The following is a 23,317-nucleotide window of genomic DNA, read 5'->3' as shown; positions in this document are numbered from 1 at the left end:
AGTACCAGATCGGCACTTCTTCAGTCCTCCGAGCGGATGAAGAGACAGGCTGACAAGAGACGTCTGGATCCGCCCCAATTCCATCCTGGAGATAAGGTCTGGCTCTTGTCCAAATATGTCCGGCTCAAGATTCCTTCCTACAAGTTAGGGCCCCGGTTCATCGGCCCACTGGAAGTTATCAAGCAAATCAACCCGGTGGCCTATAAATTGAAACTCCCGACCAACTCCTTCCATGTATCTCTCCTCAAACCCGTGGTATTTAACTCTTTTTCCAAGTCTACAGGTACGCCTCCAGCTCCGGTATCCGCTGAAAACAAGTTTGAGGTAGAGCATTCTGGCCACCAAGAGGGTAAGAGGAAAGACCTTTTTTTTAGTGGATTGGAAGGGGTTTGGTCCTGAGGAGAGAACGTGGGAGCCCCGGGAGAACATCCATGCCCCGCTCCTCCTTGATAAATTTCTTTCTGGCCTAAAGCAGAGGGGGCATAAAGGGGGGGTACTGTAGCATCGGCGTCCCTGCCCTCTGCTAGGCAGGGACGCCGTCCCTCTCACCTCTGCGCTCCTCACGTGGGTCCCTCCAGCGCTTCTCCCTCTCGCCCCCCGGCTCCTGGAGCGGCTTCTTCCTGCGCTCCGTTCCCTGCTGTGGCCGGCGCGCGTCCCACCTCCAGGAGAGTGCTTAGGGCGGACGCGCACTCCCCCCCTCTTATAGGGACTGCGCGCGTCTTCCTAAAAAGTCCCCGGCCAATGGCCAGAGGACTTCCCACATTTAAGGCACCTCCTCCAAAATGGAGGTGCCCGAGCAACAGTTGTCACTGTGTCTTCACCTCTGCTTCAGCCCTCAGGTCCCTCCGCTAGCCTGACTAGTCCAGCCTGATTTCTACCTGCTTACCCGGAAGCACCTGCCAGCACTCGCAGAGTTTATCTACCTGCTTACCTGGAAGCACCTGCCAGCACCCGCTGAGTTCATCTACCTGCTTATCCGGAAGCACCCGCCAGCACCAGCCGCGGCTATCCTCCTGCTTACCTGGAAGCACCTGCCAGTACCTGCCGTGTCTATCTGCCCGCTGGGTTGACCACCTGCCTGTCTACCCAGAGACTATCCCCGTCACTTGCCGTGACCACCTGCCTGTCTACCCAGAGACTGTCCCTGTCACTTGCCGTGGCCACCAGCCTGCTTACCCAGAGACTGTCCCAGTCACTTGCCGTGACCACCTGCCTGTCTACCCAGAGACTGTCCCCGTCACTTGCCGTGACCACCTGCCTGCTTACCCAGAGACTGTCCCCGTCACTTGCTGTGACTACCTGCTTGCATTCCCTGGGAGTCACCCGCTTCCTTACAAGGACTTCCCCTTTGTATTGCAGCTCAGAGGTTCCACCTCCCACACCCGTTACAATATGAAAGAGATTAAAAGTGTTATGTTTTGGGGATTCTTGTTTTCTTTATTATTATATTTTTTTCTAGGCTATGGGGCAATTATATTTCTTCGATGTGGTACACAGCCACAGATAATCAAGTTTGAGAATCCAATTTTTACTGATTGGGCGCACACTACTCATTTGAGTAGTTACGGTAAATACGGCAGAACAGAATTCCTGCATGATCTGCATATTCCTATGCAACTTCTTTAATTATTTATCAAATAATGGCACTTTTGGATGAAAGGACCCCAGGGCTAATTGTAATTGCCTGGCTTTATATAAGTTCAAAATATGATCATTTATATTAAATCTCAAGAGCATGTGTTTTTAAATTTAGCATATATATTTATAGGATAGTTCACATCATCATATTATGTAAAGTATTTTGTAAAACAGTGCTTTAAAAACTGGCTTATCCTTACAACTATCCATAATTTATATATCCATGGACACACACACATACAGTATATATATTCAGAGATGAGCAAATCTTTTGAAAATCAACAAATTTTTCCCAAAAATTCAATTTATAATGCAAAGCCTCAAACTGCCCTGAAAAGACGTGTGCAATATTCTGTGTCTCCTAGGACTATATTAAACTCCTTTTCTTAAGCGATTTAATCCAAACACAGCCTTAATAATGATAAAGTGACCTTAACATACTGATCAACTACCAATAAATATGTCAGATAGAAAGGTGCAAGGAAGTAACAGAGTTACATATAAATAGAAATTATACTAGACAAAAAACGAAACACAAGTTAAAGCAGTTGTCTTAAAGGGTTTTCCCAAGAACAAAAGTTCATTTTAAATCAACAGATCTTGGAATAATACTTTCCACAATGTCCCTGCATGGTCAGACACGGCCATTACACAGTACATAGCAGGGTCACATTTATAAGATTATCTTAGCACAGGAACATTTTATTTAAACACATCCAATTGTGGAAATTATTATCATTCAAAGATCTACTGATTAAAATGAACTTTTGGGGAAAACCCCTCTAAGTTCTTAAATATGGGTAAAATTGCAAAGTGCTTGAAAAAAAAAACCAAGCAGCTTTGAAATTTGCCCCTAATGTTATAGTTTACAGCTCGTTGACTAGATTGTCAGCCATTCTGAAGTCTCATAGTGTCCAGTTACAGTGGTAAGGAGTGTGCCCCGCCAGCTGGCTCTATGCTTTAGGCCTCCTTCACACATCCATGTTTCCAGTACATGTGCTGTCTTTTTCACGGATACCAAACTTATCCATTATAACCTATGGTGCTATGCACAGTCAGTGTTTTTACATAAACTGTGTGTCCATGCACAAAAGACACGAATACAAGTGTATGGGTCCAGGAGAAACACGTACAGCACATGGATGGCATCTGTGTGCTGTCCGTGTTTAAGATTGCAAAGTATAGGACTAGCTTTGTGGTTGTGATATGTGATTGTTTCCTGAAGAAGTGCCTGTCACTTCGAAATGCGTTGAATAAAAACCGCATGTTTAATAATTTCCTGTGAATTGACGTCTTCAATAATCGGCAGCGTGGGAGGTATACACAAATTCTCCATATCTTCATTCTTATCGGTTTTGACAACCCATGGATCCACAGCAGCTGAACAACGATTTAAAAACGCATAAAATCTTGGCTCAGGTTAGCACAAGCTGATAAAAGTATTTTTTAATTGTTTGTCGGATAAGACCCTATTTGTGCTACTTTCTCCCTAGTGTTTTATCTAGGAGAAGCTTTGTCATTTATTTCTTCATCCATACCGAAAAACTCTGATGCCACACTGATGGTAAAAACGGACACACTGATGGCAAACATGGATGACACTGGTGCCAGAGTATTACATTCGTGTTTTATAAGGACATGTGAAGGAGGCCATAGACAATAAACAGTTATAGATTAGAGCCTGCTCATACAGGTCTGAAGCTGGCTAGATAGCTGGATCCAACAAGCCTCAGTCCCCTGCTTTTCTCTTGTGTGGCAGAAGCAAAGCTGCATTCTACTGGCAGCCTGGCAGAATGATCAGTTTGGTGGTCAGTGTGGTGCAACTATGCTGTTGGTCTGAACTGTCCATCTACAGGAGCGCACTGCCCAAGGCAACCAGAAAGCTCAGAAGCAGAACAGTGGTGCATGTCAGGAGACAGACCATGAGTAAAACCCTTTAAGAATGTGTGTAAATATTATTCCCAAATGAATACTAAGGTGAAAAGCATAAAAAATGTGAAAAACAAAAAATCATATCTGGATAGAATATCAAAAGGTACCACAAAAAAATGTAACAGAAAAAAAACTGAAAAAAATAAAAATAAATTCTACATTCAGTTTTTCAAAATTTAGAAAGAAAAAAAAACAAAACCTTTTTTTCCATGGTATTCAAGTGGCTGGAAATTCTGAAATGTACGACCCGTTGACCAGTATGCGACTGGTATGCAACAAGAAGGAAGATTATGATGTGACGGACTTTCACTGCCATTGGTGGTGGCTTCTTTATAATATTATAATATGGATCACTTAAATAATTATTTACAAAAAGAAAAACATTGAATGAAAAACTTTTCAGAGTGTGTTTTAGCCATATTTTAAATTTTTCATCAAGAGATAAAAATAAATAACAACAAATCAGCTAAAATGGAAAAATAAAATATATTATGAATTTAAAAAACAACATAAACTTCCAGCTATTCAAAAATTCCTTTTCATCATTAATTCTTTTTTTGCTGTGCACAACTTCTTTTGACTTTTATTTTTCTCCGAGCATAGAATACAAATTTCAAGCAAATATAAATGTTTAGCTCATTTTTCATATTATCAAAGCAAATCAGATTGTAACATGTTTGGTCTGGAGATGAAAATGTAAGTGCAATATAAACTGCCATGACATTGAAAAGTAGCATACTATTATACTAGTAACTTCATAAGCTTCCACAAAGATTTCAAAGAATGCTCTACTGGCATACTGCGAGTTTAATTGTGTCATTGTAACCTAAATGGACAAAAAGAAAGAAATATTCTAGTTTTGAAAAGTAACATAATGGTGTAAGAGTTATATGCTACAACACTATTAGTGCTTAGCAAAAGAGCATAAAGAACAATGAGCATAATGATATTCTAGAATGCTCCGCTAATTGTGCAATAACAGGCATTATTAGTTTGTTATTTAAAGAAGTACAAGCCATTAAAGTACAAACACTAGCACATATTTTATAAGACTGATTGAATAGTAATTGGTGCATGAAATACCAAACAACTAAAGGAAAATAAATTATAGTGAAAACTCAAATAGCATAACAATGGCTGGTGTGCAGTTCTGTATGATGTCATTAACGGCTTTATTGGTACAGTTCCAAGCTCATGTCCAATTTTTTAGACTACTCTATACATGATGATAGTCTAAGAGCTGAGAAACAACATGCATGTCTCCTTAGGATAGCTCCCTCTGCACTGGCAAAGAGTGGGGGGATTCCCATTTTTATTCCTTTACTGTAACCATATGTAAAAAGCAACATCGTAAATAATCTTGATTAATCCTTACAGGGCTTGGACGTAATTGTACGTCTTATTCAGGTAAGTGTTTTAGACCATTGGTCAGAGTATTCAGTTTTCAAATTCCTTAGAGCAGGGACGTCAAAGTCAAACACACAAAGGGCCAAAATGAAAAACTAGGACAAAATAGAGGGCCAACTAGTATACAGTTTAATGGGGCCTACATAGTCCTACATACAGAATATGGGTGCCACATAGTCCTTCAAACAGTATAATGGCCCCACATAGCTTTCCATACAGTATGATGGGCTTCATATAGTCCTCCATACAGAATAATGGCCCCACAAAGTCCTCCATACAAAATAATGGCCCCACATAGGGGTAGTGGCTCTGGTGTCGCGGGCCAAATATAACCACCCTGTTGGTCAGATTTGGCCCATGGGCCAGAGTTTGACACGTGTGCCTTAGAGGAACAAGGGAAACAAATAAACAAAATGAAATGTAAAAATAAAGTACAAAAAAAATCACAGGAAAAATTTTGCTACTTAACCCCTTAACGACTGCCGATACACATTAAAACGGCGGGCGCTAACGGGCCTTATTCCCTCATTGCCGTTTTAAAACAGCGATAGGGAATAAGGGTATACCGCCCCAGTGTCCGAAAATCTGGAAAACATTATCAGGGCCGGATTTTCCGGTCCCCGGTCACGTGATCGCTGTTATTCAGTGAATAATGTCAATCATAAAAAAAAACTGTGCCCACTGTTTAAATCATTTCTCTCTCTTCTGACATGATATACATGTCAGAGAAGAGAGAAATGATTTTCCACGAGCCTACCCAGTACCTCCTGATCCATCCCCAGGCCCTTCGCATCATCTTACCGATACACAGGCAATCCCCACCTTTTTTTTGTGTCTAACAGCCGGGAAACATACGGGGCGGGGACTTAAGCATGTCACTCGAGCACCGGCGATACTCGGCGCAAACCCGAGTAGGGAGCACTTGCGCTCTACACTAATGAAGACATACTCAATATGACGACCTAATGTTATCAAATTCTGTGCAGTACCTTTGGGTTCAAAATCCTCACTACACCCCTGTATAAAATCCTTGAGGGCTGTAGTTTCCAAAATGGGGTCGTTTGTAGGAGGTATCTGCTGTTTGGGCACCTTAGGGACCCTGTCATTGTGACATGTCGCTGGCAATATATTTCAGCCAATTTGTGTTCCAAAATTCAAATATTGCTCCTTCTGCTTCGAACCAGACTGTTTATCCAAACAAAACTTTTTGACTACATGTACGGTATCGCTGCACTCATAAGAAAGTGGGTAACAAACTGTGGTGTCCACTTTTTAGAGTTACTTCTTGCAAAAGTGAGAAATTTGGGGCTAAAGCAAGATTTTTGTTAAAAAAATGAACTTTTTCAATATGACGACCTAATGTTATCAAATTTTGTGTCGTTCCTGTTAATTCAAAATGTTTACTATACCCCTGGATAAAATCTTTGAGGGGCATAGTTTCGAAAATGAGGTCACTTGTGGGGGTTTCCACTGTTTAGGAACATCAGGGGCTCTCCAAACTAAACATGGCGTTCGCTCGAGATTCCAGCTATTTTTGTGTTCAAAAAGTGCTCCTTCCCTCCTCGCTCCTGAGCCCTGCCGAGCGCCCAAACAGTAGTTTTCTCCCACATATGGGGTATCGGCGTACTCAGGAGAAATTGCACAACAAATTTTGCGGTCCATTTTCTCCTTTTACCCTTGTAAAAATAGAACATTTGGGGCTAAAGTAAAATTTGTGTGAAAAAAAGTAAAATGCTCATTTTTTTCTTTCCACAATTCCATTAATTCCTGTGAAGTACCTGAAGGGTTAATAAACTCCTTGAATGTGGTTTTGAGCACCTTAAGGGGTGCAGTTTTTAGAATGATGTCACTTTTCGGTATTTTCGGTCATATAGGCCCCTCAAAGTCACTTCAAATGGGATGTGGTCCATAAAAAAATGGTTTTGTAAATTTTGTTGGAAAAATTAGAAATTGCTGATCAACTTTAAGCCCTTATAACTTCCTAACAAAAAAAATCATGTTTCAAAAATTGTGCTCATGTAAAGTAGACATGTGGGAAATGTTATTTATTAACTATTTTCTGTGATGTAACTATCTGGTTTAATGGCATAAAAGTTTTCACATTTTTTGTCAAATTTTTGATATTTTTATAAATAAAAGCAAATGATATCATCCAAATTTTAACACCAACATGAAGTGCAGTATGTCACGAAAAAACAATCTCAGAATCACTGGGATCCGTTGAAGCGTTCCAGAGTTATTGCCACATAAAGTGACACTGGTCAGAATTGTAAAACTTGGCTTGGTGATAAGGCTAAGTGCCCACGATGCAGAAATGCTGCATATTTTTTACGCTTCTCCCTGGCAGGAAAAACGCATGCGGATTTTACATGCGTTTTTCCCACCAGGTAGAAGCATTTGTCAAACGTTTTTGCATGCATTTCTGCATGCGGGTTATCAAGAGCTTTCCAAGCGATTTTAGCATCACTTGGAAAAGTGCTTGACAACTTGTTCACACTATATAAATCCATGCAACCGGCATGGATTTATAGTAGTGTGCCCAAGTTAGTTAAAAAAAAGAATAAGAATGGTGAAAAATAAAAAAAATAAAGTTTATACTGACCTTCTAATGTCTTCCCGGTGTTTTGTCTGCTCCGTCCAGTGTCTTGCACTGCTTGCGGGGGTGTGAAGGACCTGCGGTGACGTCATTGAGCTATGTGATGGGTCACATGACTCAGTGACGTCATGGCAGGTCCTTCACATCAACGCGAACATTGCAAGACACCGGACGGAGCAGACAAAACACCGGGAAGACATCGGTAGGCGAGTATAAACTTTATTGTTTATTTTAAATTCTTTTTTTACAGTTTCTATGGTACCCAGGTCTGGATGAGAGTCTTCTCTCCTCCAGACTTGGGTACCATCCGCACATTGAACCGTGTGATATCCGCATCTGCAAATGCAGTGATGCGGATGTCACGTGGTCCAATGCAAGTCAATGGCGGCGATTACGCTGCGTGTCCGCAAAATTAATGGACATGCTGCGGATTTTTGAGCGCAGCATAAACGCTGCGGAAAAATCCGCAGCATGGGCATTGAAAGTGCGGCTTGTCATTGGGGACCATGGGGGGCGGATTACCAAGCGTTTCCCAAGCGTTGTGGTAGAGTCCGTCTCATGCTACCACGAGTGTGAAAGCACAACCAACATTCAAAAGTGACCAAAAAATCAGCCAGAAAGCATTGGTACTGAGATGTGGTCTGTGGTCCCCACCTGCAGAACCACTCCTTTATTGAGGGTGTCTTGATAATTGCCAATAATTTCCATCTATTGTCTATTCCAATTGCACAACAGCATGTGAAATTGATTGTCAATCAGTGTTGCTTCCTAAGTGGACAGCTGCGACACATGCAGGGATTGTCTGCAGCGACGCAAACTTATTTTTCGAGAACGCTGAAGATACTCTGATAGCACCCGAGCGTGCTCGGATAACACCTTATCCGAGCACGTTCGATCATCACCATCAGCTATGTCAAATATAACTGCAACTTTTGTTTTTTTGTAATGCGTATGCAAAAAAACTTAGCTTCTATTCCTCACTTCCTAATTAATTTACAGAAAAACACTTCTGGTTATATAGTTAACAGTATTTGGAATAAATTAGCTATACTAATTTCTTTGTGATGAAAGCGAGTGTACCGACTTGTTTATGGACACAAATTTCATTTATCAGTTCCTGTATAGATACCAATTTTAGCAAGATTTGTTCGGCTGTTAGCAATCTCATAGAATATGTGGAGGAATGCAAATGAGAGTGGCTGTGAGAATGCTAAGAGATCTTCGCTCCTTGTAAACATTCATTCTTTGTAAAAAGGCAAGCAGGAATCTGTGGCAACTTCACATCTTTTCAGGCCTCGTCAGCACTATTTCTGGGTGGATTGGAACACATGAAACTTGTAAACGGCTTGTTTATTTTGTTTCTATGCTAAAATAAATCATGTTTCCTAAAGACAGTATAAAAGTACTTACATTTTTGGGGGTGGAATGAGTTGTATTTTTGAATGGCACCATTCATTATAACATTCATTGTACTGGAAATCGAAAAAAAATTCCAAGGCCTCTGAAATTTTTGAAAAAACTGTAATTCCATCATGTTTTTTGGGGTTTTGTTTTGTCTTTGTTTCATTCTGTGGGCCTGTCTGCCATGGTATCCTATCGGTGCCCCATGATCGCATCCCAATGAGAGGGTCTTGATGAGAGGATGTCTTGGAGTCAGATGCTCCTGATTCATTAAGAGGCACATTTCTCTTAATGAATCAGGTGCATCTTAAAAGGGGGGGTATGCCTTGCCAAAAATCTTAGTCCAGTCAGAGACCAGTAAAATTTTTGGCATTCGGTCACAGCTCTTTATGAATTAGACAGTCGGAAGTCGCACCCTCCCAACACAACTCCATCCGTTTTAGCAGACATGGCCAAAACTTGTGTGAAAATGACAAAAGTTGCTAAATTCATGTTGTGCAAAAATTTGGCAGACTTTTCAAAGTGTTTTTTTTTAGAATTCTGCTATAATCATTTTAATTAATCTTGGCCTGTTTATTTTCCTTTCTTACTCTGCCATGCATTCAGTAAGTGCTGATTGGCTCCCCTTTCTCTCCTCATGCTGATACATGGAAAATTTATATTTTTGTACCGTGTTTGTTTGCCTGATCACTGTGACCTTTGACACCTTCAGAGCATGAATGAATGTGTCTAATGGATTCATGTCATTCTACATCAACTAAGGAATGTGCCCATCAGACTTGTGGGGTCATCATAACACTGGACCTAGTCACAGGACAATAAAACCTTCACACTCCTTGTCTATTAACTGCTAAAATATTTATAGCCAGAACTGTTTATCTCTCCCATAGTAATAACTCTGCTTTCCATCACGTCTCATCTATTGCATTATTTCTGTGTCTTATTGTGTATAAATTTGTGACTCTTCAGATTTTGCGTTATACTAGCCTGATGAAGAGACCTGCGTAGTCTCGAAAGCTTGCAACTTGTTACCATCTTTTCAGTTAGCCATTAAAAGGTATCAACCACTGAGGACTCTCAAATCTAAATATTTTTCTCCTCATGCTGTGTGATGACAGGGCTACTCTCCCTCACAAGCTCAAAGATTAGCAAAGGGCTTAGCTTACTCCCATTCATCCTTTTAAGTGCATAGGCAGAGTTGTATTTTTCTTATCAGTGCTAACTATTATTATCAGCTGCATTGCCTCTCACAAGCTCCCTGACCACATAGCTGCCAAAATGTTTATCTGCTATCTTTAACCCTTTCATATGTATAGTCAGTCATAGTAAAAATAGGGCGTCTAAAAAAAAATAAAAAAAATTTCATCTGTCCGTAATTTTTTTGAAGCTAGAGAAACTTCGACAGATTGTTATGACTGTTATTATCATCATTTTACATTCACAGGGAATGCAGCTGATGTCTTCGTATGAAAACTATTGACTGTAGATACAGTGAAGGAAATAATTATTTGATCCCTTGCTGTTTTTGTAAGTTTGCCCACTGACAAAGACATGAACAGTCTATAATTTTAAGGGTAGGTTCATTTTAATATTGAGGGATAGAATATCCAAACAAAAAATCAGGAAAATCACATTGTATAAATTAGATACATATTTTTGCATTTTACAGTGAGTAATAAGTATTTGATCCCCTACAAACCATTATGAGTTCTGGCTCCTACAGACCAGTTAGACGCTCCTAATCAACTCGTTACCTGCATTAAAGACAGCTTTCTTACATAGTCACCTGTATAAAAGACTCCTGTCCACAGACTCAATTAATCAGTCAGACTCTAACCTCTACAACATGGGCAAGACCAAAGAGCTTTCTAAGGCTGTCAGGGACAAGATCATAGACCTGCACAAAGCTATAATGGGCTACAAAACCATAACTAAAACGCTGGGTGAGAAGGAGACAACTGTTGGGGCAATAGTAAGAAAATGGAAGAAATACAAATTGACTGTCAATCGACATTGATATGGGGCACCCTGCAAAATCTCACCTCATGAGGTATCCTTGATCATGAGGAAGGTAAAAGATCAGCCTAAAACTACACGGGGGGAACTTGTTAATAATCTCAAGGCAGCTGGGACCACAGTCACCAAAAAAAACATTGGTAACACATTATACCTTTAAAGGTTTAAAATCCTGCAGTGGCCCAAAGTTCCCCCTGCTCAAGAAGGCATGTGCAGGCACGTCTGAAATTTTCCAATGAACACCTGGATGATTCTGTGAGTTATTGTGAGAAGGTGTTGTGGTCAGATGAGACAAAAATTGAGCTCTTTGGAATTAACTCAACTCGCCGTGTTTGGATGAAGTACAACCCTAAGAACATCGTCCCAACCATGAAGCATGGTGGGGGAAACATTATATTTTGGGGGTACTTTTCTGCAAAGGAGACATGACGACTGCACCGTACTGGAAGGGAAGATGGATGGGGACATGTATCGCGAGATTTTGGCCAACAACTTCCTTCCCTTAGTAAGAGCATTGAAGATGGATCATGGCTGGATCTTCCAGCAAGACCATGACCCAAAAAATACTGCCAAGGCTGCAAAGAAGTGGCTCAAAAAGAAGCACAGTAAGGCCATGGAGTGGCCTAGCCAGTCTCCAGACCTTAATCCCATAGAAAACTTATGGAGGGAGTTGAAGCTCCGAGTTGCCAAGCGACAGCCTCAAAATCTGAATGATTTAGAGATGATCTGCAAAGAGGAGTGGACCAAAATTCCTCCTGACGTGCACAAACCTCATCATCAACTACAAACAACGTCTGCCTGCTGTGCTTGCCAACAAGGGTTTTGCCACCAACTATTAGGTGTTGTTTGCCAAAGGAATCAAATACTTATTTCTCACTGCAAAATGCAAAAAAATATATCTCATTTATTATTGAGGGCGTCTTGATAATTGCCAATAATTTCTATCTATTGTCTATCCCATTTGCACAACAGCATGTGAAATTGATTGTCAATCAGTGTTGCTTCCTAAGTGGACAGTTTGATTTCACAGAAGTTTGATCTACTTGGAGTTATATTCTGTTGTTTAAGTGTTCCCTTTATTTTTTTGAGCAGTGTGTATATATATATATATATATATATATGTACACACACTCACACACATACACACACATAAAAACACACATGGCCGAAGGTGTTGTCACCCTTGAAATTGTTGCAGAAAATCAAGTATTTCTCAGAGAAAGTTAATGCAATTACACGTTTTGTTATATACAATACATGTTTATTTCCTTTATGCGTATTGGAAAAACACAAACTTACTGAGAAAAAAAAGGCTAATTGAATATTATTTCACACAAAACCACAAAAATTGTTGGCGCCTTCAACTTAATATTTGGTTGCACACCATTTGGAATAAATAACTGCAATTAATCGCTTCCTATGACCACTAACAAGCTTCCTGTACCTCTCAACTGGAATTTTGGCCCACTCTTCTTTTGCAAACTGCTCCAGGTCTCTCATATTTGAAGGGTGTCTTCTCCCAAATGCAATTTTAAGATCTCTCCACAGGTGTTCAATGGAATTTAGATCTTGACTCATTGCTAATCACTTCACAACTCTCCAGCACTTTGTTTCCTTCCATTTCTGGGTTCTTCTTGAAATATGTTTGTGGTCATTGTCCAGCTGGAATACCCTAGGATGCAAACACAGCTTTCTGACATTGGGCCATACATTGCGCCCTAAAACCCCTTGATAATCTTCAGATTTCATGATGCCTTACACAGTCAAGGCACCCAGTGCCAGAGGCAGCAAAACCCCAAAACATCTTTGAACCTTCACCATATTTGACTGTAGGTACCGTGTTCTTTTCTTTGTAGGTCTCATTCCATTATTGGTAAACAGCTGAATGATGTGCTTTACCAAAAAGCTCTATCTTGGTCTCATCTCTCTACAAGGACTTTTGCTTACTCACATAAATTATGGCAAGCTTCAGTCTAGCTTTTAATGTCTCTGTGTCAGCAGTGGGGTCCTCCTGTGTCTCCTGCCATGACGTTTTATTTCATTCAAATGTTGAAGGATAGTTTGCACTGACACTTGCTACAGGTGAGTTTGAACGATCATCACATGCTTGAAATAAAGTTGTTTATCAACAATTTTCTTTCTTTACGCTGAAGATAGTTCTTAATGATATTGAGGTCGTTGTCCTGCTGAATAATAAATAATAAATAAGTAGCCAATCATGCACCTACCTGATGGTATTACACATATATTCCTACATTTCTCAGGACAGAGGACATTATTAATTCTGACCAAGTTAAAACTACCTTTGCTGAAATGCTGCTCGAAATTTGCAAGGCACCTCCACCATGCTTCCCTGTGGCATGCATAAATTATTATTATTTATTATTACAGCGCCATTCATTCCATGGTGCTTTACATGTGAAAAATGGTATGCATAATAAAAAAAAGGACAATAATCATGAACAATACAAGTCACCGACTGGTACAGGAGGAGAGAGGACACTGCCCGCAAGGACTTATAGTCTACAAGGAATGGTTGAGGATAAAGTAGGTGAGATTCATTTTTATTCCGCTCTCCAGTCTTTCTTCAAACAAACTGCTTTCTGATACAGCAAAATATTTCAAATTTTGATTTGTCCATCTAGAGCAGGGGTGGGTAATTTTTTTCTGCCACGGGCAATTTGGATATTTATACCATCCTTCGGAGGCTATACAAATTGCACGCTAACTCCACTTACAAAGTACGCCGTGATGATGACACTGGTGCCAGGACACATTCTTTCATTGTACGCGCCTCAGCGTTCAGTGTGAACACTGATTGCGGGTGCTCACAGGGCAAGAAGAAATTAATGAGCATAGGCCGTCAAAATACAGCTGCCGGCCCAAGCACTGCTACCCTAGGAATCTGCCCCGGGGCTGGATAAAAGGTTATCGAGGGCCTTAAGCGGCCTGTGGACCTGAGGTTCCCCACCCCTGGTCTACAGCATCTGTTGCCATTTTGAATCACACAGACTTGTTTCCATGTTAAATGAATGGTTTTTGGCTGCAATTCTTCAAAGATCATTAAAGGCCAGACTTTTCCCAAACAGTAGATTGGTGTAGCTGGTCTTACTAGTTTCTGCCAGTTCTGAGCTGGTGGCCCTCCATCTGCTGCACTAAGTTCCCTTGGCTGAACTATGAATCTACAGTCCTCAACATTGCTCAATTCTTGGTGTCTTAAGTACTGAGACATACAAGCAGATAATTATCCATCATGCAATACCATATTTTTTCTCTTCTAATAGGGTCACATTACTGCGCGCGCTTTCTTTCCCTCTACAGTACATCTTGTGAATACCTATAAGTGGCAGAATTAGATCAGATGTGTTAGTTAAGGAATGCTAAGTATGTACTTTACAATAAAACTAAATGAAACATATAAATATATACCTGTATACATACACACAGTCACACACACTTACTAAGGCTATTCTGTGTTACAGATCTAGAGTGCCTCTTCATCTAGTCAGTGCTTGGAGTTTATCATAATGTTTAAGCTTTTGTTTGTCCACCCACTTTTTGAAGATTGGGCAAAAGTTCTCAATTGGATTTAGATTGGGGGAATATCCTGGCCATGGAGACAAAATTTCAACATTTACTTCAACGAGCCAATTAGTCTTGTGACATGGTGCTTGATCATGCTGGAAAAAAGCAAAGTGGTTCAGTGAAGAAAACATTGAAATTTTGAGTCGATGGCATGTAAACTCCACAATTCTCAATCCCATTAAGAACCTGTGGTCAATGCATAAAAAGCGGGTGGACAAACAAAAATACAGAATTTGTGATAAACTCCAAGCATTAATTAGGCATCAATGGTTGCCATATAGTCAGAGTTTGGCCAAGAAGCTGATATCCAGCATATGAGGGCAAATTGCAGAAGTCTTGAAAAATGTTTTTGTAAATATTGAATCTTTGCATAAACTTACTGTATTTGTCACTACAAATTTAAAACTTGGCTATAATTGTAAACTACATAAATGTCTCACTAAAAGATCTAAAAACATTGAAGCAGCAAATTGTGTGAAAAACAAAATTTGCATCGGTCCCAATTTTTTTTTGCCATAACTGAACAGGGTCTAAATGAAACATTAATTCTGACCCTAAAAAATGCCCCATGCACAACTTGTATTATCACAGTACTTGGCTTAAATCTGTAGGGCAACTTGAGTAATCTTTGATGACCTTCATAAGATAGCAGGAAAACTTCAGATAAATCCAACTGTGAAAAAGCACTTTTAATTTCTATGGACCAACGTGAATTACATTTGTGCTACCCAACGTATGGAAATATTATAGCTAATCATGAAGAATTCCAAATAGCTCATTATGATCAGCACTTTGGTGATGAATTGGGTACTAATGCATAATGATGGGATACTGAGCGCTTTGCCCCCTAAGAACTCCTCTGGTACAGAAAGTGCTTTTCTCAAAGTGAATTACTGCTGAAATACTTACCACATAGGAAATTGCTAACACAATTATCCTCTGCCTCAGGAAAATATAATTTTATTACCTTCAGGAAACAAAGTCAGCTGAATTAAATGACAAAAAAATATTATCTTGCTTCACAAAGAATCAACAAGGTGTGCTTCCAACTCAAACAACAAGCCAGAAATATGTCTTAATGTGAATTAGTTTAGTATCTATTTTTCTCTAACAGTACAGTCATAATGACAAAAATGTCCTCACTTTCATGCCCATATGAACCATTCAATTTGACTAAACAGTAGAGTTGATAAAGTAACACAATGTTACTACTTTCAGAATTACTGTTTAATCAGCAAAAAACACCTTATGCAGAATTACTGTTACTGATACAGATTGTCGCTCACAAATATCCTATGACTTCTGTTATGAAATTCAAGAGACATATCCACAGTTTAAATAGGGGAAGTGACCACTCTATAAACTTTGCATGAATATGACAATTATAACCAAACATGGTAAAAATGAAACTTTGCAATGCTCTTATATTTTCACGTACTGGACTTTTAGTAGCTTTTCCTTTCAAAGTATTGCCATGTCTCGCAAACTGAGAAGTTGCACTTCGGTCATGGTCATCCTCTTTACAAGCCTGCTTGATCAAATCACAGCACGTGACATTCCTCCCTCTTCACACTACCCAGACAACTTGCTTAAAATATTGCAGAATACTGTAATACTGTGTAGAGGATTTAAAGGGAACCTGTTATTAAGAATATGAATAGGAAACCTGAAGTGCTGTAGGATAGGGCAGGTAAACACATTTCCAACAATGCCTATTCTGTTATAACTGGGCACTGCAATGCAACAAAATTCATGCTTTATCCATGTGCAGGTTCGGCTTGGAAGTGCACTTGCAGCTCTTCACTCCTCTTTGCTTTTCTTCACTGATGCAGCCCGTGCTTCTTGATTGACAGTGAAGAGCAGAGGTGACAAAGCTTCTGTCTCCGTTGTCTATCAAGAGTCTGGGATGACACCCACAAGAAGAGATCAAGGTCTACTAATGCACAAACATCTTCACTAGTACAATTGTGTGTGGTGGACAGAATGGTATGCAAGATGATAGACAAGCAAAGCAGAAAACACCAAAAGACAGAGAGCTAGTAGTGTGTATATATACAAGAACTTAAGTAGTATAATCAGTGCAGAACTTGCTGCAAGCAAATGGTTAATGGCAAAGTGACACGCTATCAGGAGACAGATGGTCAATAGCAGAGACATAGGCATTCAGTAAAATAAATTGTTAACAGCAGGCAGTAGAGATTATTAGGGAAACTGAATATGTGCTCTAATAGACCACATATTGCTGCAGCACTAGAGTTTGTTATGCTTGGAGAAAACAAAAGATTATCTGCAGGTCTGAGCCGGGAAGTAAATATATGTGGATGCTGAGCAAGCAGCAGATAATATAAGATGATTAGCAAGCTGAGAGAAACAGATAGTGAGCAAACTCCAGAAATATACATTACAACTGAATGCAAAGCTTACTGAAAACTCATATAGCACATACAGTCAGACTCAGCCTTAAAAATATTTGAGTGATGATGACAGAGGTAATTTTCAGGTCACAACAGAAACTCAGTAGCACTGACTTACATAAATAGAACTTGCCCCAGGGGGAGGAATCGGGAGAAAGCGCCTGAGCCAGGACAGGTGAGTAAAAACTTGCAAGTTTAATTTTCATATGATTAAAACAAGAATGTTGGCAAATAAAAGCAAAATAGGTATAATTAGAAATGCCCTGCTCTATACTGCAGTACCTCTTATTTCCTAGACACATTGTGACAGCTTTGCTTTAGCTAACTTGCAAGTTCTCTCTGTAGTAACAAGAACACAGTTGTAATTACTCATTTGGATAAGATATTAAAGTTATTTTTTCTTAGAAGGGAGGAAGTAAAAGGCTGCAGCAATTGAAATCTTCTCCTGCTCTGCCTTACACGGAAATGAATTTAGTGAATAGCCGGCAAGTGAATCTTCCAAATAGCACAGAGGACTAATTTAATTTCAGATTGGAACTTGGACTTACACACTGAGATATATATTGTTAGAAGTTTTTAATGTGGATCTGTAAAGTTTAGGGAGTTCTCCAATGTCGCTCACTTCCACGGAGGTGAGTGGTGACGATGACACTGCACTGGCAAAGGCCTTCTAATATATGTGCACCATCTCACATTTCCTTTTTATGTATTATTTCAGTCCCATTAGGGGTATTGAACCTGTAATCATTTGATTGAATGTACTATACACTGCGAATATTTTATTACTGTAGTACATAATGTAATTAATATTATCTCAAATAAAAAATGGCCACGGGCCCCCGATTGACATGATAGTGGATCATCATCCTGCAATTGAACACATGCATGTCCCAACCATTTAAATGTTGCTGTCAAAGAATGCGTCTGCCATCTAAGTGGTTAAAGAGCAGAAATCGGTGTTACGCCCGGTTGTGCTTTTAGTGGCAGATGATGGCTGTATAACACAGCTGGCATCCACCTTGCAAAGGCCAAGATCAGCTTCTGTGCCCTCTCCATAAACCTGCACTTAATATAGGGCTGATCACAAAAAAAGAAATGTTCAGCTCTTGAAAAAATCTTTGAACTTTCAAAATGTGCACAGACACTGAATCCCGGTTGGAAAGATAACAGAACACATGTGAAAAATAACATGTGGTAATCTTGTCCAACACTCAATCTCAATCTCCAAATTTTTCAAGTAAAAAAGAACTTTTTGCTCAATTAAAAAAGTATGAAAAACACACAAGTTTAAAAACAGGACATCCTGCACAAAATCTTAAATATTTCGAACCTAGAAATATATACGGTTTTTAGTCATGGCATAATGGTAAGTCAGTTCTTTGGTCAACTTCTATGTCTGAACTGAATGACTTCTCTAAAGAATGCCCGCTCAAACTGGTTGTGCATATATTCAATTCGTGACCAAGCTACTATTACATACAGCCAATATAAAGCCTGATGCAAACACGCTGAACAGTGAACACTACAAAAGTAACAAAGAAAAAATATACATGGGCATGGAGGAAGCCAAGTATTTGGGCTATGTCATAGGCAGAGGCGTGATAAAGCCACAAATAAATAAAATTGTAGCGATCCAGGGTTGGCCCCAACCTTTCTCAAACAAACAGGTCAGAGCCTTCCTGGGCATCATGGGTTCCTACCGCCGGTTCATCCCTAACTTCGCCATGATAGCCGCCCCTTTGACAGACCTCCTTAAAGGGACAAAGTCGGCTATGGCCAAGTGGTCTCCAGAAGCTGAGACGGCTTTCCAGGAACTAAAGCAGGCTCTGTGTAAACAGCCAGTACTGGTGGCGCTACATTTCTCAAAGGAGTTTGTGGTCCAGACGGATGCATCAGATGTTAGACTGGGGGCTGTCCTATCACAAGAGGTGAACGGGGAGTAGCACCCCATAATGTATTTAAGACGGAAGCTGACATCTTATGAGAAGAATTACTCCATAGTGGAGAAGGAATGTTTGGCCATCAAGTGGGTGTTGGACACCCTGAAATACTACCTTTTAGGCAGGAAGTTCAGGCTGGTGTCAGACCATGCCCCACTAAGGTGGATGACAGAGAAGAAGGGGAACAATGCCCGAGTGACCAGGTGGTTCCTAGATCTCAAGGAAATTTAGCTTCCATGTAGAGCATAGGCCTGGGAAACTTCATGGCAATGAGGACGCATTGTCGAGGGTCCATTGTATGTTAGCGGAAGGTACCAAGTCCCCCGGCTTTGGTCAGATGGGGGGTATGTAAGATGGCCACCGGACATGTCCTTGAGGGGAGATATGAATCGCTGAGGTTGGCAACTTCAGTGATGTAAAACCAGAAAAGCATGCTCCAGCACAAGTAATGCTGAGAGGGTTAATTAGGTGTATCAGTGCTGGTTTTTTCGAGCAGTCATAAGAGATGAGGGGATTGGCTGCTCAAATATCCCCATCCCCCGGGTGTGTGTATAAAATGGAGACCAAGTGTCTCATTTAGTGTCTGTGGCTGGACACCGGAAATGTTTTTCACTTCACAGGTGTGCCCTGTCAGGTTTAATAAGTGGGATTTCTTGCCTTATAAATGGGGTTGGGACCATCAGTTTTGTTGTGAAGAAGTCTGGTGGATACACAGCTGATAGTCCTACTGAATAGACTGTTAGAATTTGTATTATGGAAAGAAAAAAGCAGCTAAGTAAAGAAAAATGAGTGACCATCATTACTTTAAGAAATGAAGGTCAGTCAGTCCGAAAAATTGGGAAAACTTTGAAAGTGTCCCCAAGTGCAGTTGCAAAAAACATCAAGCGCTACAAAGAAATTGGCTCACATGAGGACCGCCCCAGGAAAGGAAGACCAAGAGTCACCTCTGCTTCTGAGGATAAGTTTATCCGAGTCACTAGCCTCAGAAATCGCAGGTTAACAGCAGCTCAGATTAGAGACCAGGTCAATGCCACACAGATTTCTAGCAGCAGACACATCTCTTCAACAACTGTTAAGAGGAGACTTTGTGCAGCAGGCCTTCATGGTAAAATAGCTGCTAGGAAACCACTGCTAAGGACAGGCAACAAGCAGAAGAGACTTGTTTGGGCTAAAGAACACAAGGAATGGACATCAGACCAGTGGAAATCTGTGCTTTGGTCTGATGAGTCCAAATTTGAGATCTTTGGTTCCAACTGTGTCTTTGTGCGACGCAGAAAAGGTGAACGGATGGACTCTACATGCCTGGTTCCCACCGTGAAGCATGGAGGAGGAGGTGTGATGGTGTGGGGGTGCTTTGCTGGTGACACTGTTTGGGATTTATTCAAAATTGAAGGCATACTGAACCAGCATGGTTACCACAGCATTTTGCAGCGGCATGCTATTCCATCCGGTTTGCGTTTAGTTGGACTATCATTTATTTTTCAACAGGACAATGACCCCAAACACACCTCCAGGCTGTGTAAGGGCTATTTGAAAAAGAAGGAGAGTGATGAGGTTTAACGCCAGATGACCTGGCCTCCACAGTCACCAGACCTGAACCCAATCGAGATGGTTTGGGGTGAGCTGGACCACTGAGTGAAGGCAAAAGGGCCAACAAGTGCTAAGCATCTCTGGGAACGCCTTTAAGATTGTTGGAAGACCATTTCCGGTGACTACCTCTTGAAGCTCATCAAGATAATGCCAAGAGTGTGCAAAGCAGTCATCAAAGCAAAAGGTGGCTACTTTGAAGAACCTAGAATATAAGACATATTTTCAGTTGTTTCACACTTTTTTGTTAAGTATATAGTTTCACACGTGTTAATTCATAGTTTTGATGCCTCCAGTGTGAATGTACAATTTTCATAGTCATGAAAATACAGAAAAAGCTTTAAATGAGGTGTGTCCAAACTTTTGGTCTGTACTGTGTATTATATATATATATATGTGTATATATATATATATATATATATATATATATATATATATATATATATATAGTGGTAGATCGGCTCACGTGATTGCACATTGAGTTATACAGGCACACTGTCTCTTTAAATATTCTGCTGTGTATATTAAGAGTGCTTCATAAACCACAGCAATGTTAGCAAAAACAAACACGGCCTTCCAGGCCTAACAGGAAAAACAAAACATAAGGTATGGCACAGTCCTTGTTGCTACGGGTAACCTCTCGCTTCTGGAACAAACAGCCCAAGGTTTGTATTTCCTTCACATGACAAAACAACTAAGAGCTTCCACCTCCATACTCTCCCCACACACAAATGCTCTAAAAGGCTGGTATTTTATCCTTCGACTCCCTCCCTCTCTACAGGTGTTTAATCACTCCAGCACTAAAGATGGCTGATTAACCCCTTATTCCTTCGTGTGCTGGAACCTTTTTCCTATGTTTAATAATTACTGGAGCAAACAATTTCAGTGCTACACAACTTGCCTTCAGTACTTTCCCAGTGACTTTGCCACAATATATATATATACAGTGCCTACAAGTAGTATTCAACCCCCTGCAGATTTAGCTGGTTGACACATGCGGAATTAACTTGGCATTGTGACATTTGTACTGTAGATCAGCCTGGAAGTGGGAAATGCACTGCAGCAAATTTTGTTTTTGTGGGGTTTTTTTTGTTTTTTTTTAAAACGTTAAAAGTTAATTCAGAGTGTCATTTATTATTCAACCCCTCAAACCACAAGAATTCTGTTTGGTCTCCCTAAAGTATTAAGAAGTAGTTCAGGCACCAAGAATAATGAGCTTCACATGTGTGGATTAAAGATCTCTTTTGCCAGCCTTTTCTGACTATTTAAGACCCTCCCCAAACTTGTGAACAGCACTCAGACATGGTCAACATGGGAAAGACAAAGGAGCATTCCAAGGCCATCAGAGACAAGATCGTGGAGGGTCACAAGGCTGGCAAGGGGTACAAAACCCTTTCCAAGGAGTTGGGCCTACCTGTCTCCACTGTTGGGAGCATCATCCGTAAGTGGAAGGCTTATGGAACTACTGTTAGCCTTCCACGGCCTGGACAGCCTTTGAAAGTGTCCTCCCGTGCCGAGGCCAGGCTTGTCCGAAGAGTCAAGGCTAACCCAAGGACAACAAGGAAGGAGCTCCGGGAAGATCTCATGGCAGTGGGGACATTGGTTTCAGTCAATACCATAAGTAACGTACTCCACCGCAATGGTCTCCGTTCCAGACGAGCCCGTAAGGTACCTTTACTTTCAAAGCGTCATGTCAAGGCTCGTCTACAGTTTGCTCATGATCACTTGGAGGACTCTGAGACAGACTGGTTCAAGGTTCTATGGTCTGATGAGACCAAGATCGAGATCTTTGGTGCCAACCACACACGTGACGTTTGGAGACTGGATGGCACTGCATACGACCCCAAGAATACCATCCCTACAGTCAAGCATGGTGGTGGCAGCATCATACTGTGGGGCTGTTTCTCAGCCAAGGTGCCTGGCCATCTGGTCCGCATCCATGAGAAGATGGATAGCACGGCCTACCTGGAGATTTTGGCCAAGAACCTCCGCTCCTCCATCAAGGATCTTAAGATGGGTCGTAATTTCATCTTCCAACAAGACAACGACCCAAAGCACACAGCCAAGAAAACCAAGGCCTGGTTCAAGAGGGAAAAAGTCAAGGTGTTGGAGTGGCCTAGTCAGTCTCCTGACCTTAACCCAATTGAAAACTTGTGGAAGGAGCTCAATAATAAAGTCCACATGAGACACCCAAAGAACCTAGATAACTTGGAGAAGATCTGCATGGAGGAGTGGGCCAAGATAACTCCACAGACCTGTGCCGGCCTGATCAGGTCTTATAAAAGACGATTATTAGCTGTAATTGCAAACAAGGGTTATTCCACAAAATATTAAACATAGGGGTTGTATAATAATTGACCCACACTTTTATGTTTAAAATTTATTAAAATTCAACTGAGCAACATAACTTTTTGGTTTGTAAGATTTATGCTTCAGTCCATAACTCCTACTCTCGTTTGCAGTTTGAAGGCTCTAACTTATTTGCATCTTATCAAACCAGCTAAATCTGCAGGGGGTTGAATACTACTTGTAGGCACTGTATGTATGTAAGATCTGTGTGAAAATCCATACCAAATGGGTATATGATATCCAATGCCAGAACCCAAAACGCAAATCAGTAGCAGGTGTATGGAGCGGTCTTCATGAGGTGAGCTAGCCCCATAATCGGCAGGCAATGGCAGTGTGTTACAGCCAGGACCAGCCTCTAACAACCTCGAGTAGCGCGAAGTGCCACCCACTATTGTGAACATGTTAAAAGCCGCTGTCAAGCTCTGACAGCAGCATTAACATCGCTTCAGTAT

The 23,317-nt window shown here is 40.7% G+C and overlaps 1 protein-coding gene across 5 annotated transcripts in view; it reads right to left on the bottom strand.

Moving 5' to 3' along the window:
* IMMP2L (inner mitochondrial membrane peptidase subunit 2) overlaps positions 1-23,317 on the bottom strand; it is a 1,848,527-nt gene that overhangs the window by 1,639,829 nt on the left and 185,381 nt on the right. Inside the window, exon 5 of one of the 5 annotated variants that reach the window (XR_012251223.1) lies at positions 12,278-13,176. The exons of 2 other annotated variants lie outside the window; for them this stretch is intronic. Coding sequence is in view for 2 of the 3 variants with exons in the window: in XM_073651972.1 (XP_073508073.1) it covers positions 13,116-13,176 (61 nt within the window). In the remaining variant the exon portion in view is untranslated. Of the gene's footprint in view, positions 1-12,277; positions 13,177-23,317 lie in introns of those variants that run through there. 2 more of the 5 variants (XM_073651972.1, XM_073651974.1) reach the window with 2 other exon arrangements.

Source organism: Phyllobates terribilis, unplaced genomic scaffold (genome assembly GCF_046119375.1).
Source record: "Phyllobates terribilis strain yellow unplaced genomic scaffold, ASM4611937v1 Scaffold_11__3_contigs__length_659146591, whole genome shotgun sequence".
In the NCBI taxonomy this organism is placed as follows: domain Eukaryota; kingdom Metazoa; phylum Chordata; class Amphibia; order Anura; family Dendrobatidae; genus Phyllobates; species Phyllobates terribilis.
Note: the sequence above shows the minus strand (reverse complement) of the source record. Positions and strands in the feature narration are given on the sequence as shown.